The sequence below is a fragment of the Sitophilus oryzae genome, unplaced genomic scaffold (assembly GCF_002938485.1).
Source record: "Sitophilus oryzae breed Bouriz unplaced genomic scaffold, Soryzae_2.0 scaffold_864_pilon_pilon, whole genome shotgun sequence".
Classification (NCBI taxonomy): Eukaryota; Metazoa; Arthropoda; class Insecta; order Coleoptera; family Curculionidae; genus Sitophilus; species Sitophilus oryzae.
The window spans coordinates 1,182,180-1,198,709 of NW_022147488.1; the positions used below are offsets into that span (position 1 = coordinate 1,182,180).

Below are 16,530 nucleotides of genomic sequence, written 5' to 3' on the forward strand. Positions count from 1 at the left end.
TCATCACAAAACTTCAATACGCTGATGACTGTGCTCTAGTTGCAAATACGTCACAGCAATTGCAAAAAATGTTGGTCACATATACCTGGGCATACGAGGCTTTGGGACTTAAGCTGAACATCGATAAAACTAAAATCATGTGCACCCCCCGGAAGATCACAACAATGCTATAAAAATCGGAGAAGAACTATTGGAATATTGTAGCGGAATTCAATTACCTCGGCAGTTTGATTTCGGAAAACGCCAATATCGACACTGAAATTCAGCACAGGATTAGTAGCGCCTCAAGAGCATTCTGGAAGACTTTTCTACAATCATGACTTGAACACAAAAAAGAAACTTGCAGTGTACCGAGCAATAATAATTTCCACCATGTTATATGGAAGCGAAACCTGGGTGCCGCGCCGTACCGCCGACACATGAACACATTAAACAAGTTGCAACAGAGACATTTTAGACAACTCTTAAGATTCAAATGGTTCCATCATCTCTCAAATGTATCTATCCTTCAAAAAGCTAACTGCGAGAGTATTGAAGTCATGGTTACAAAATCACGCTTGAGATGGTCTGGTCACGTATGCAGGAAAACCGCATACCAAAATCTTTACTTTACGGTGAGCTTGTAGACGGTAAGAGGAGGCCGGGTGGACAACTCAAAAGGTACAAGGATATTTTCCACGAAAACTTAAAGGGGATTAACATGCAGAATGAGTGGGAAGAAGCAGCTCATAATAGAACGGAATGGAGAAGAATTGTAAAGTCAGTTAAGAGCGACAACCAAAAAGTAAAGAGGCAACAAAGCAATGAGATTTTTGAATGTCCGGAGTGCGGTAGACAGATAACATCACGTATCGGTGTCCTTCTGATGCTTGTCAAATAATCGTCAGCGAGTAATGTCAGTAGTAATAGTAGTAGTAGTACAGAATATGAGGATTTTCGAAATTTTTTGATAACTCTATAATAAAAAAAAATATTTTTAAAACAAACTTTATCTGACATGACCCTATCGATAATCTGTAAAATCGATCGTATTGCGCATCTCTACTTTTAACTTCCCATCGTAAGACTTAAAAGTTGGATTAAATACAAAAAAGAGCGGGTGGGAACTTCTTCTTCGATTCTGCTTTTTCATCTCCTTTCTTTTAGTTCTTCTAAGTTTCGAGATTAGTTTTGGTTTGGTCGTAATAGGATTTCGGAGCAATAAATTTGCGGTCGAGGCACAGAATAGAAATTAAATTTCAGTTTGGAGAGTTAAAACAAATCCGAAAAATGTTTTCCCATCTATCCTCTACGATTTGGTTCGGCGGGATTTGTTAAACTAATTTTTCTAAGAAGTGTGTTGAATTTTTAACTTATGTTGTAGATTTTAAATTGTATGGAAGGGGGGATGTTAATCACCGCGAAATTATGGATCTATTATGTCACCCTTTCTTGAGTTATAACTCATCATATAGTCTCAGGGCTTTGACAAAAGCCAGTATCTGAGACGGTTTTATAGGGGTTAGTTCTCCATCTCCGATATCAGTCATACCAAAGTTTATGGTACGAATGGTTGTCGTCTGGACGCACTCAGTGATGAGATGTTCTGGTGTTCCCCATTCGCCTTTGTTTCTTAGCTTCAATCTACTGTTGTGTTCATTGAGGAGACAGTGTTCTGTTAAAAAACCTGAAGATTCTTACTTAAGAACTTAGAACCCGACAATCTGAAGATTGTTCTTACTTAAATCAAGGAAGAGCTTTGATTTTTCTCGGTCGTAAGTCCTGAGAAGTTTCTTCGAGTATCTTAGACCGTTGAAGAATTCCAATTTCAAATTACGGATGCAGTCTTCCAGGTTCTTGAGTTGTGCTTAAAGTTGGTTTCCACCTGGGAAACAGAACGAGCGTTTGCTATTTCATTATACTCTATCTCTTGGTGGGCTGGCACCCAGAATTGGAGGACTTTTCCTTTGCCTAATTTTAACGTATATTGTAGAAGAGATAAAAATTTCAAATACATGAGAACAAAGATGATTTTATTCTGTCACTGCTTTAGATATTTTTTTCTAATTCTATGTATATCCAAAATTGTTGTATATACCGGGTGCGTCTCAAAAGTTCACCCCTATAACTTTTTTATTTTTTTTTAGATAAAAAGAAACGAGATGTTAGTATGACATAAATTAGCATTGATTAACGTATTCAATTGTTTTTGGTCACTTTCTGTTTCACCGGAAATGACCACAACTTTTGATAGAATAAATACGGTATTTTGAGGGATAAATTAGATTTTTCAGCATATTTCGTAAATCTATCCGTTACAGTTAGAACGTTATTGATGTAACTTAAGATTCTCATTCTTTATGTTCACATTTCCAGTATATTCTTAATTTCTTGTCCAAAATTTTCTTTACTTATAAAAAATTAAAAATGTACTAGAAGCTGCTGTTCTTGGAGATATAAATGGAGCGGAAATAAGATGCTATTTTACATATTTTAAATAATAGAGTAGACGCTATTGAATATCGGCTTGAGTTTTACGGATATTTTAGTTTAAATAATACACATGAGTGATCCATGAGAAAGATACTTTACTTGAATTTTGAGATGTACTAAAAAAAGATGACTAGATTACTAGACCAAACTAGACTAGCATTGCCTTAAACACACATCAAAATAAATTACATTGCTTGTTCCTGACCGTATTATACCGAATGATCGAAAAAACGACGTCTAGTTGGCTTGGAAATGGACATCGATTACATTACCCATATAACTTTACATATAAAATGACTATTCTGATGCGATCTTCATTTCATAGCCATTGCTGACGCAAGTTTTTTTCATTCATACGGTACCTAGAGTAGGAGAACATAATCAGCTTTGCCTAAAAACCGGTACCGAAATCGTTTTATACAGGTTTTTTGATTTTTATATTATCATGAATCTATTTTTCTGTATTGATTGCAACCGGTCTTTCGGGATCAATTTAAACCGGTCTTCCGGTACCGGTACCGAAACTGGTATACCGGTCTTGTACAAGACGATACCGATACCGGAATATTTCAAAAGTACCGGTCCTGGTACCGGTATACCGGAAAATCGAACATACTTTTGAGACGCACCCGGTATAATATAGCCATGTGCATAACGTTTCCTATTGGTCAGTGTCACCACCAATTTTATGTCCCTCTGTAGAAATAGTGGAAATATTGACTAATATTGAAATATTCAGTGGCGGTGTTATAGTATTGTATTTTATACCTTTAACTTGATTTGTACACATTATAATTAGTACATGCTTTCTAAAGGTTAATTATTCTCACTATACCTTCCGTTTCTATTCCAAATACGTTCCGTATTTTTATTGTATTGACGCTATAGGTAAGCTTCTGTTCCGTATCAGTTCCATACTTTCTATTGTACAATTTATATCATTACAAAAGTTTTATTTTAAAAATTTGTATCTTTTAAAAAAGGTAGTATATTTAATTAAGAGGCGAAAGAATAAATAAATATAAGCAAAATTTTAACAGAGCTGGTACAAATGTAAGAACTTGACAACGCTGTTTCCGATACGCTTCAGTCCGTCCGGCAAAAAAATGTATGGAAGGAAAGGATATGGAACGGAAGAGAAACGAAACGGATAGTGTGCATTGTCCTATTCATTTACATGATATAATATTTTATGTAAACGGAAGGGAAACGGAAGGGAGCTGATATGGAAGGTATAGTGAGAATCAACCTTAAAAAATATTACTATATTTAGCTTATTATTATTTTGGAAAGAATATTATAAAGTTTACTGGAAAATATTATAGAAATTCCTGAAATATTTAAATAAAACACACCGCACGCCCCTATACCGTGCCGGCAACTGTTACTTGTTGATACTTATTGTTACTGAGTCGATACTTACATGTGTGGAAGTAAATCGCATAGGGGTCTTATTAAGTTGGAGTGAGAGAAATTCGACGGTGGTGCTGATGCGGCGTTGCCGGTACGTCTTTCCCTATCAAGTAAAGTAAAATCACGATCGCAAACCGCTTATTTTTGAACGATTTTTTTTTAGTAAAGATAACTAGATAAAATCCTTAGATATGTTTCTGAGCATCTGAAATGGAATTATAAGGATATCGTTAAGGTGTCCATTTTTTTATAACGATAAAACGTCAGTAATCGCGATAATTTTAAAACTTAACTTTTAACTGTTAACACGCCATAACTTAAGAAGCAGTTTAGACATCGAAACTTTTTTTCTTTTGAAAATCAAGTCTTTTACAATATGTTTAAATAAGGAAAATTCGATAAGGTTGTTTTTTTCCATTCAAAAATTTTAAACAACCCATCCATTTACTTTTAGTGTATATCAATTTTCAGCAATCGTGTAACTTTTCTATTTATCAAGATTTTCACATACTGTCTGCGAAGAAAATATAGCAGAAATGTTATAAAAGTTTTTAAAAAAAACTACAATCAATTATTTTTAATAGATTTCGAGATATCGATTTATAGTATCGACTTAATAGCGCGCCCACTGTCGAACACCAACTCAATTCCATTGATTTTTAACAAAAATGCAAGTGTTTCTAACTTGCACTTAAAAATGTTCAAGCAATAGGGAAAATTACAACGACTCGTTAATAAATAAATAAATAAAGTATCGCAAATCGCGAATCTGAACGCATTACTTACATTGCTCGCTAGAAGTTTAAGTAGTGACAGAGGTACTGATTGGGTCGACCGATCGACTGCGACAAATCTGCTATATTTCCTTCCACGTCTTTTAGCAATGTGCACAGTTTCTCGATTTTTTTCATACATTTGGCAACATGTTTACTGTTCTCTCTCTGTTCAGTACCTTATAAACGCATTGTACTCTTCTTACACACGGAAATCTCGACCCAAGACTAACCTTTGCCAGCCCTTAGTATATTTTATGAAAATTTCTGTTTTCAGTAAAATATGTAATATTTATATGGGCTGCCTGGAAGCTATAAAATCTCCCAAAAAACAGCGACGGACTTGGAAGGTTCCTTTTTTTTCCATTTAATCGAAACTTTAAAAACTGGCCATCGAGAAGTTTAGCGTTGGCAACACCACTTTAATCGACCGTTTCGATTCTTCAAATATAAGTTATATGGAGTCCGTGACCGGAATTTAGGGCCAGAACTTGAGTCCGAGGGCTGCGGCAGCCGATGGAGAAGGATAGTTTTGAGCCCGTTTCTGTGCCAGATGTTCAAGAACTTTCCATAGGGGGTGAGTAGGGAGGGATCTATATTGGGGGAGTATCGATATTTAGAACAATAACGGTATTTTTACTATGGATATTCTAAATATCGATACTTAATAATCATTTATTTATTTGGTGTGATTTTCTATGTAATAGATTAATAAATTAGCAATTTAAGTTTTTTGAAATTAGCAATTATAGTTTTCCATCGTTTTTCCCAAACAAAGGAATGTTACAATTTAAAAAGTATCTATATTACAATTAAGATATTCGATATCGATATTTAGGGTCTATTTATTTTTTCATATTTTTTTACACACTTACACCGGACATCATAAGAAAACTGCAGGTCGCACAACGCCCAATGCAACGAAATATACTGGGAATAACCAAGAGAGACCGTAAAAGGGGATAGGAATAGAGTGGGATAGTCTGACATTCTTTTTCACAGAAATTTGGAGAACGAATAAAAATTTTAAATTTGATAAAAGTTTTTTCGTTTATGTTTTACTTGTTTTGAAAATATAAAACAATGACAGTTTTTACATTTTTTTTATTGGATTTACCTTTTGATTGTAAGTAAAATAGTGTCCAAAATTCGGAGAGAAGTACTCTTTACTCTCTCGAAATATTTAGTTAATCTATCGGCAGTAATGAGCATTTTCTTATACTTTATATGTTTATCCATATGTAATATCCACTTTATTAATGTACACAATTTTTAGATAAAAATGCTCTAATTGCTCATATATTTGATATCAAAACAAATATGGCTATAATGCTTGACCACATAATTGAGATGAAGAACCTCGTTTCATGCAAACAAGAATTCGGAGGTGATGATCTATTACCCAAATTTCCTATAAACAGTATACGTGACTTAATAGATATTGACAAATACCTATCTGAAAATGAAGTTGTTGCAAAGCAAATGGTAAGTACCTACTTTGTAAAACTAAAACTAACTCGCGCTTAAGAAGATTTCTCTTTAATCTAAACGTGAGTTATTTTATAAAGAGGTCTATTTAATATTTAAAATATCATTCGATCGAAAAAAAAAATGGCGTCAAAGAGGGCTGGTACTGGGGAATGACAATCGAGATCAAGTCCTTGACTTCATTTATTTGGCTCGTACTCTTCTTTATTTTATAATAACGCTTACTGTCAGTTGGTCTTAAGAAGGTTCTAATTTATTTTAATATTAAGTAAAAATTAAAGAGTAAATAAAGTATTCATTTCTATGTTTTTAGGGTCATTTTATATACAATATAGGAGGTAAAAATTCGAAAGATGCTGTATACCGTGCCTTAGAACGACTGTATACCAACTACATTGGTCAATATATCTCCTGGACCGGAGCCAAAGGAAACTTTAAAATAAAAGACATGAAGCTCACTGCAATCATGAGAGGTAAGTTCTCCAAATTATAGGTGGTTTTATTCTAATTTTTTACTGTGCTACTTAAGGAATAATTCTATAACCAAGCCTTTTTAATATTCTTTTTAATAAATGAATGTATATAGTTAGACCTATGCAAATTTTGAAAAGGTCAAATATTATCTTCACAGATAATTTTATGCAATGTATTGTTACTAATGATGGTATAACTCAAGCGAGAATTCGCTCGAGTACTCGATTATTGAAATACCCGAACGAGCGATGCAAGTGACAAAATTTTACGATCTACATCGACAATGCTTTGAAATAAACTAACTCAAGCGATCAAGCGAAGCGCTTGCTACTTGCCATTCATCACCGAAAGAATATGTGCCCCGCGCACGCAACTTACTGCTTGGCGCTTGGCGTTAGCGAGTACTTACAATAAGCGACGGTCGAACAACCGTATTTTTAAATACGAGCGATATTTCGCTCGAGTGATCGCTCGATTATTGCAATCGCTTGAAACTCGAGTACTCGATTATTTAAATTAATCGGCTTTTCCCGTCACTAATTGTTACTAATTTGAAGGTAGATTTTTGCAAATAACTTTCAGATACCTATACGAAATAAAACAAAATTCAAGACTAAAGTAAAACTTTAACGCCTCTTCAAAAAAGTGTAATACAATTTTTGCATAAAATTATCTGGGGAGATATTTTGAAAATTTACATGGCATTTCCTATGTCCTGTGTTCTGATGCACCACACGGTACATATCTAAGATTAATATATTGAAAAAGAATGTCTAGTAACACTGTTAGAACACAATCATGTTGATATTATTTGTAAATTAATTCTACAAAAAGTTTAATCTTAATTTTTACTATTCTAGAAGTAATAAGGCAGAGATTTGAAAACGTCACCGATATGGAATTTGAAAGTATGACCAAATCATGGTTTCAGCATGCGAAGACAAGATACGAAAGAACTAAAAAATAAATTATGGTTTTGTCTTTTTCGTATTATGTATTACTCTTTTACCTTATTTCTTTAATAGAAATATAAGAATGTTTACAAGGAGCGTTATCTTTTATTCTAAACATTCCAGTTTCTACACAAGAGTTATTAAGTCATGCATATGAGTTGTAAATCAATGTTTTTAAATGAACTGTTGCCAAAATCTCTCAGAATTAGTGATAAACCACAAAAAGAAAACCCAAAAGGAACTGCTCTTTGGGATTTAATCACTAATCTAAACAAAATTTATTCGAAAAATTAGATTAGCTGATTGGTCCATTTCACGATGAGGCAAATAATCGCTAGAAAATAACATTATTTATTTAAGATTTTGGACACGTGTTCGAGAAAATTCGCCTGTGCAAGTTGTCTTAATTTCATATTAATTGGATTCCTAACTAGAGCCGAACTAATTCAAAGTGTGAGAAGCAATTATATCGCGGCCTGTGTAGCGGGAGAGTGATTAGGGTATACCGCATCTTATAACGGCATTATTAGGGCCCTTGTCGAAAAATTTTGTTCGATATTACTTCAGAAACCCATTCCTAATTAAAACTGTAAAACAATAGTTTTCATTAATTAATAAAAGATTGATTATGAATTTCCATTGATGTGTAAAGTAAGTCAAGTATTTTAAGTTAACTCCTTTTTGCTGCTAAGGCTAATCTGGACGGGACCTATCATTGTCAATTAGGGTTTCTGGAACCGGAGCTGTTTTTTGGAACCGAGAATTTCGGTATCGTGCCTATCAGAAATCGAAATTTCCCGTTTTTTTTTGGTACGTTCGGTACTGACTAATTTTTGTCCGATGGTGGTGCAGTTCATCAATCAGAAATCAAGGGATGGTTTGTCAAAGTATACATGAAAAAATTATCATAAAGTAAAGAAAAAGGTATAGGTAACTTAAATTTCACATCAAACAACATAAACCAACTTAACTGAATTTGAGACAAAAGACAAAAGCCCTAAAATATTGAATTAAAAATGCAAACATTTTTTAAAACATAACATAATAAATATTATAGGAACTTCAAAAAAGAAAAGAAACAAGAACAATATGAAATAGCATCATTACTTATTTAGAAGAGTCTGATTTAGATCGCTAGAAAGTATCAAAGGACTTTCTCACGTAACAAAAAAATAATTTTTTAATTATTGTTACCGAGGCCCAGCTTTGTGATGGCAAAAAAGATCTGAACTCTAATTGGTACTATTAATTAGAGTTTCCAGAACCGATGGTTCTCAAAAGTAAAACCGATAAAAAATTGAAGATCAAATGAAAATAATATCAAATTATTAAGTCATGAGAAAGTAAACATGAACACGAATAATGAACACAAGCGAAAAAAAAAAGAAAAAACATAGGTAGACAAACAAATTACATCAAACAGCATCAACCAACCTCGAAACCAACTTAACTAAATTAAAAAAAAACTTAACATTTTCAATTTAACATCATCAATCAAGATGCAAATGCCAAATGACTCTAAAAACATAACAAACATAACACAAAAAAATATAACTAATACATTCAGCAATATTATAATAAATAATAAAATAACATAATATTGAGACTACAATAATTGGTAATAAACATTATAGAAACTTCAGAAGTTGCTACTTATTTAGAAGAGTTTTGATTTCGACCGCTAAAAAGTATCAAAAGTCTTTCGCACGTAACAAAAAATATGTTTTTAGTTATTACTACCGCATCCCGAAAGTATCGAAAAAACCGGGAATTAATAATTTCGAGTCCCGGTTCTTTCATGTCTCAAAAGAACCGGGAATTTCCGGTATAATCTCTATCAATTTAGCGAGTGTCTAAATCGTTCCTACTCACGAGATACCCGATCACATCCGGCCTCGAACCGGCGTGAATGAGCAGTGTGAGTTAGAGGTGTGTAGTTCGTGAGCGAACTAGTTCCAATGAACTATTCCGACCCCGGATCGAAGTAAGAAATATCTTATAAAACGAAGTAGGTAGTCTGAAGTAAAGATCTAGTTCCTCTTAAGGAATTAGAATTCTCACCTCTAGTGTGAGTCAATAGATTTTACACTCTTGCCATGGAACAGAGTTTTCAGACGGTCATCCGTCCATCCACTTACATCGTCTAACGTTGCTGAACTTCTGTGAGCTATCGGGAACCCGTGTTCTGCTGATTTTGTTTAATGGAAACAATTTGAATTATTTCTAACGGAAACTATAATTATGTAACTAAATTTTCTAACTTTATAACCAATCTTTTTTAATTTGCGTTTTCACAAATCATTGTATTTCTATTTATAAACAAAAATGAAAATGCAAACAATTTTGCTAAAACTCTAAGTATTATTCTGTCCATTGCACTCATAAAATACTTATATATATAGACGTAAAAAATAGATACAGTCAACTGTCTCTTTACGAAACTGATACATATTTAATGGATGTTAAGATCACGTCTACATGCAAGGGTGCAATTTTATGCCGTTGATGCTCGCAAACAGCCTAAGGGTTTAACGGAATAAGCAAAACTGAAAACAAAATAAGATGAAAAAAGCATCCATCGTCATCAAAGAAGCGGGCAGTTTTGTTTCTTGAATACTTAGTTCTATCTAAAGAACAACCGCCTAGCAAAATATTGTAACAGTCAAATTTCCTCGCAACGACCTCTGTGTGCTAGCTCATAAAATATCGCAAATAGCTATTATTTTTGCATCATGTTTACTATAATTTTATTATTAAATATTATTTTATTTAAATTTTACAATTATGCAACCCGATATACACCGCGATATTATTCAGCTACACATTATTGTCACTGATGCCGACCAGCAGTAGGCTTTTTGTCCATCTTTTTATATCTTTGATCATCACTTGTCACTTGTCACTGTCAGATCAAATCAGATGTTTTTGGATTTATCCTTTGTTCTGGTTATTGAAATTTTATAATTATCAGATAAAATTTCGTAGTTAAATTGGTTATTTTTGATGTGGATCGCAGTATGCAATTATGCATTTAATTGTGGAATTTTTGAGTTAAGTTCGTTCATTGACCGGATATGAAATATGGCTGTCGAAAAATATTCTAAAACATCATTTTTTATTTATGCCTTTTTGTGAGTTGGACTAGTCAAAATATATAGTTCTCTATCTATATCCTGGAGGGAGATTTCCGGTTGAAATCTGATTTTGTGAAGGAAATCGAATCCTTGCATCACTTCTTGTGTACTCCCCGGCTGAAGAGTGTCGTCGTGAAGAACTGGTTGCCGATTCGTGAAGCATTCCCTGTTGGTGAATAGCAGGTCTTCGTAAAGAAGGATTAAGGCTTCCGAAACACATTTGGTCAGAGACGTGGTTAGATTTTGTTGAGTTTACATGGACTACCGACCAATTTCCGCAATGAAATTAAAATAGCCAAATTTTCCGACCGATATTCCGATTCCACGTGCCCAAGAAGTCCCCGAATAGTTCCAAGGTATGCTATAATTCTTCTGCCTATTCTAAATCAATGCTCAACTGATTTTTATTCGTATTGTTGACTGGTTTTCGACTTTTCCACGCCCACGTGGTATAGAAAGATTAGTTGAGTGTTATCTTTCTTAAGTCTTATTTGGTTGTTCGTAATTGTAGAGCAAGAAGACCGATCCAGACTGTAGCACAGAACAGTCCAGAATTTCATCCGTTCCTGTTGTCCGTATAGAGGTACTCGTTGGACATCATAAACCCTCGTTGAGGTAAAGTTCAGATTTGATTAATCTTTCTTTATTACCTTTATTAACTCCTACACCTTGTTCTATAATCGAGGCTCTTTTCTAAGACAACCAATATTATTTAGGGTTTTTATGTTCATCAATTGAAACCTCACCAACTTGCCTTTCGTCTGTACCTCTGCTAACATCCGTGGGCTCCAGTGACAGTACACCGAGCTGCTGTACCCTGCTGTAGCCACCCCATAGCTATACACCGTAGCTCAGCTGGAGGAACTTCCGAGTTGTTTCAAGATTGTACATCGATTAGAGTAAGACTGTTTAGATTTAGATTTGCTATATGTAAACCACCCTGGTTGTATCTAGTGTTAAGTTAGATAAGGGGGTTTGACGCCTTAGTTTTAGTATAGTTAAGAACATTTTCATTTTGCATTCATATCTAGTAATTCTTATCGATTTAAATTTCTTAACACATTTCATTCATTTCTTTATAAAACTTTTAATATTTTAATAAATTGCTTAAATATTTTTAGTAGTATTATTTGCAGTCTAGTCTCATAGTTAAGTTAGAGTCACTTAAGTTCAAGTAATTATAGTATATTTGAAGTTCATGGTAGTTACACTCAACAGTTCGAGGTTAGTGTTGAAGTCTACTTAATAGTAACATCTTTTATGCCGACTTCATAGAGTATAATCTCGTGGCGCCCTTTTATTAATATCTTTGAACCCCGACCACCCGGCTGTTAAAATTAAAAAGCTAGTGGCCTCTATGTAACTCATTCTGCATTAAGTAAACTTGTCTTTTATTGAACTTCGAATTAGAAAGGGTGTGGCAATATACAGGGTGGGTCAATGGAAACTTTCCACCCCAATTTTTCTCGTTTAAAATTAAAATTTGGAAAAACGCTCGGACACGTCGATTTAGTTTTCGAGGGGGAAAAGAAAATATCATAAAATCACTTTCATACCTATAAACTCCAAGGCGGGGGCGGCGCCACCCCTAAATTCTTAAATGGAAAGGGGGGCCGAGTGATACCTCATGTGTGAAAGGTCTTTCAATTCCATTTTTAATGATATAACATCATGTACTTTCGTTCAGTAGTTTTAGAGATTTATTGATTTAAAGTAGATTTTAATTTATCAACTAAATGGTGAAAAAATCGGTTTTTGGTTTTTTTCTCTCTCTGTATGTATTTTTTTGGCAAACTATGTATACTAAAAGTTTTAACTAATGCATCGATCCACGCCCAAAAATCTTTCAATTCGGAATAAGTGAAAAATGCTCAATTTTGGCCGGAAAATTTTTTAGAAATTTTAAAAAATAAAAAAAATTAAGCTTTTTTATTTAAAAGCTTAATTTTTAGTATACATAGTTTGCCAAAAAAATACATACAGAAAAAAAAAATAACCGATTTTTTCACCACTTGGCTGATAAATTAAACTCTACTTTAAATCAATAAATCTCTAAAACTACTGAACGAAAGTACATGATATTATGTCGTTAAAAAGGGAATTGAAACACCTCTCACATGAGGTATCACTCGGCCCCCCTTTCCATTTAAGCATTTAGGGGTGGCGCCGCCCCCGCCTTGGGGGTTATAGGTGTGAAAGTGATTTTATGATATTTTCTTTTCCCCCTCGAAAACTAAATCGACGTGTCCGAGCGTTTTTCCAAATTTTAATTTTAAACGGGAAAAATTGGGGTGGAAAGTTTCCATTGGCCAATCCTGTATATCGCTACACATTAAACGATGCTCCCTTTAATTATGGTAATCGGATATTTAAAAAAAATGGAAAATTTAATTTGAGGAAACTATTGTCCTTAATATATGCTTAGATAGCCAGGTGGCACTTAAGGCGCTTATAAATGTCCAAAGGCATCGCCGAGACTCATTTTGGAATGTCTGGGTGAACGGGAAGTTTTGGCAGAAAGGAAGAGAAATAAATTATTCTAGGTTCCGGGCCACAGCGGCATCCAAGGCAACGAAAAGCCGATAAACTAGCAAGGCAAGGATCATCAGCATCCTATCTTGGTCCAGAGGCAGTACTGGGAATACTCCAGTACTGGGTAATGTATAGCAGAATGTCCACTTGAGAAACAGACAGGGGCGCAGGCAAAGCAAGGCCTTTATTCAAGGACCTAATTCTAAAACTACAAAGGAATGGAATTCTTAGCAGGAATAAAATGGGGATTATAACAGGTCTCTTGAGAGGATCTATAGCTGTCATTGAGAACCTCGCAACTAGTGGAATTAATTAGTGGTTTCAATTACACTTTATACTTTTTAGTTTACGATCATTCTAAAAGATATGTCTAAAAACACAATTAAAATTACTGGAATATCCTAGCAACAGCTTGCAGTAGTCAGTTGTATCCATAGAGAATGTAGAATATTTACTTAATGCTAAAATGGAAAACAAAGTCCAAACCACTATTAAAAAAATCTTTATTCGTGACCGGTTTCGGCAATTCCAGCCATCATCAGACCTTAAAAATAGATATACATAATAAAAGTCATATAAATGAATAAAAGCAAACAAAAGATATACAATAAAACACAGATACAAAATTAATTAACAAATAAACATACTGACAAGTTAAAAATTACCTTTTTCAAACCAGCGGTTCGTTTGTCTTACGTTACTGTTCGATTGACTTTAATAATAAGGTGGGACAACATTTACTTAATATGAAGGATAAGTTCCCACTGTTACAACGTTCAGATGTTTACCGTCTTTCATGTAATGATTGTAATGCTGTCTATATTGGACAGACAGGAAGGAGGTTTGAAATAAGAGTTAAAGACGACATGAGACTCATCGAAAAATATAAAGATTCAGAATTACCAACACCCAGTTCCAATTTGCAACCCATATATTGGAGGAAGACCACCATTTTAATATTGACGAAAATTTTGACACATCACATATCTGTGATAAGGGGGTCAGATTGGATCTGTTGGAGACTATGGCAATTTTTAAGGCGGTCAAGAGTCCTGTCTTGACATGTCTGAATAATCAAACCGTGTTTGAATTTAACAAGCTACTAAGCCGGAACATTCACTTTATAAACAATTAATTTTATTCTTTTGCAAACCAGAAAGTTTTTTAAATATTTATAAATATCATATTTTGCCCAGGAGTGTATATAGGTCGTACTGTGCATCGCCTGCCCTTTTTTCTTTTTCCTTTTTTCTAGTCGTTAATCTAATCTCTCTGTGTGTTTTTGGTACCGTGAAAATTTCTGTTGTTTTGTCGTATGCAATTTATTTTAAATATATGTAAGTCAAACGAACCGCTGGTTTGAAAAAGGTAATTTTTAACTTGTGAGTATGTTTATTTGTTAATTAATTTTGTATCTGTGTTTTATTGTATATCTTTTGTTTGCTTTCATACATTTATATGACTTTTATTATGTATATCTATTTTTAAGGTCTGATGATGGCTGGAATTGCCGAAACCGCTCACGAATAAAGAATTTTTTGATAGTGGTTTGGACTTTGTTTTCCATTTTAACATTAAGTTTTTACCATGGGCCACCACTTTGTGAGAATGAACAAACTTTATAACTTAGAATATTTACCTTATAAAACAATAAACTTTTGATTTCTGACCACCATTTCTCTTGATGGATGATAAGCAAAGGCTAAAATGACATTCATCACAAATTTTGAAGTATAATTAGTGAGTCAATTAGATAATAATATTAAATAATTAGAAAAATCAATCGTTTGTTAACTTTTTGTACTAATTGAAAATTACTACCACTAATATTGACGTTCATTGATGAATGCTTACATTGAAATTAGAGGAACAAACTTCTACGCTAATTCAAAGCACTAATTTATTCCACTAATTTGGAGGTTCGGAATGAAGCTTTATAGTATATTGTTTTATTAGGAGTAGAAATGACACTTTTCGTGGTGAGCACGAAAGTTTCTTAGCGTTTCGTACATTTGACATACAGGGTAAGTCTTAAATAAGTGCAAATATTTTTAGGGGTAGTAGATTTCGACCTCAGCAGGGCTTTTTTCCTGAACAAAAAAATTTGAAAATATAATTTCTTGATAATATGGAAACATAGGTATCTAGTAGATTTTTATAAGAAAAAAAAACAGAAAAGATCCAGTGGTTCTTAAGATTTAAGCAAAAAATATTTTTTTTGGAAATCTTCAATTTAAAATAACTCGATTATTTTGGACTCATTTCAAAAACGGTAAAGAGAAAATCTGTTTCTTTCATCGTAATCTATCAGCCCTGAAAATATTTGCACTTATTTGAGACTTATCCTGTATATAAATAAATTACAAAATCATATCGTTATATAATTTTTTTGTAGTAGACACAGTATTTGCCTGTTCGTTGATTATACAGCAATTAAAACAAAAAATTAATAAAACAATTTGCATACGCGTACATCGATATATTTTATAATAATATTGAAACAGCAATGCAGTTACCCTAGAAACAATAAATAATGAAATATTCCAAATATCTCCGTGCTGAACAATAAAGCGATTCAATAATTTCATTGCTACAATCGCCCGGTTGCTGTAATTATTGTTGATATTCGAATTAAAACGCATGTTTGCTTAAACGAAAAGTCATGGACAAATATTAATATTTGTAAAATATATCACCGACATTCTGTTAGAATGATATATATAAATTGATATATTTATAATTTTTGAAATTTTGCTATTTTTACTAAAAAGGTATTCTAAATATATGGAATAAAAGTTTCTTTAAATGTGGTAGACAACGATTCAGTATTGAAGCTATGAGAATTTTGGATTTCCATTGCTTTTTTCTAGAAGTTCTTGTAAGTAGACATAAAGGAGAGTATATTTATCTACTGCTGTATATATATTATGGGTGACATTTAACATTCTTTGTTACATAACTTCCAAACCAAAAAACAATGCGTTTTGAACGGTAGTCTAAAAGCTAGCCTACATCATGCGAGAAACTCTTCGAAACATGTCAAGGTTGCGTTTCGTCGCCCAACTTTGACACATTTTAATTTATTTCCAGTTGTCTTGACACACTTCGGTTTATCTCGACCTACTTTCGACTCTTAAAAGCGCCTGAAAACTACTCGTGAGGTGGGCGTGGGGGATTTTTGCGTTTCTCGTTGCTTCGTTTAATTTTGTTTCGTTTTGAGCTATTTCCAAAATGTGGCGGTATCTGTGACCGAGGCAAAGAACTTTTTTTCATAAATCTCAGTGAAATAAG

General features: G+C 33.4%; 2 protein-coding genes across 2 annotated transcripts in view; both read left to right on the forward strand.

The window, feature by feature from the left end:
• The window catches only part of LOC115890425 (gamma-aminobutyric acid type B receptor subunit 1), a 635,424-nt gene that overhangs the window by 91,354 nt on the left and 527,540 nt on the right, over nt 1-16,530 (forward strand). The gene's annotated exons all lie outside the window — the stretch shown is intronic.
• On the forward strand, nt 4,955-7,666 carry LOC115890423. Its single transcript, XM_030910649.1, has 4 exons — nt 4,955-5,235; nt 5,935-6,143; nt 6,460-6,619; nt 7,481-7,666. Exons 1-4 carry the CDS (start codon nt 5,175-5,177, stop codon nt 7,585-7,587), a joined length of 537 nt encoding a protein of 178 aa, XP_030766509.1. The 5' UTR covers nt 4,955-5,174; the 3' UTR covers nt 7,588-7,666.

Excerpts from the sequence above, each read along its gene's own strand:
- LOC115890423 (XM_030910649.1), top strand. The coding sequence starts at position 5,175 with ATGGAGAAGGATAGTTTTGAGCCCGTTTCTGTGCCAGATGTTCAAGAA. Across the intron at positions 5,236-5,934 it reads TCAAGAACTTTCCATAGGGG|ATAAAAATGCTCTAATTGCT; the intron begins GTGAGTAGGGAG and ends CACAATTTTTAG. Across the intron at positions 6,144-6,459 it reads AAGTTGTTGCAAAGCAAATG|GGTCATTTTATATACAATAT; the intron begins GTAAGTACCTAC and ends CTATGTTTTTAG.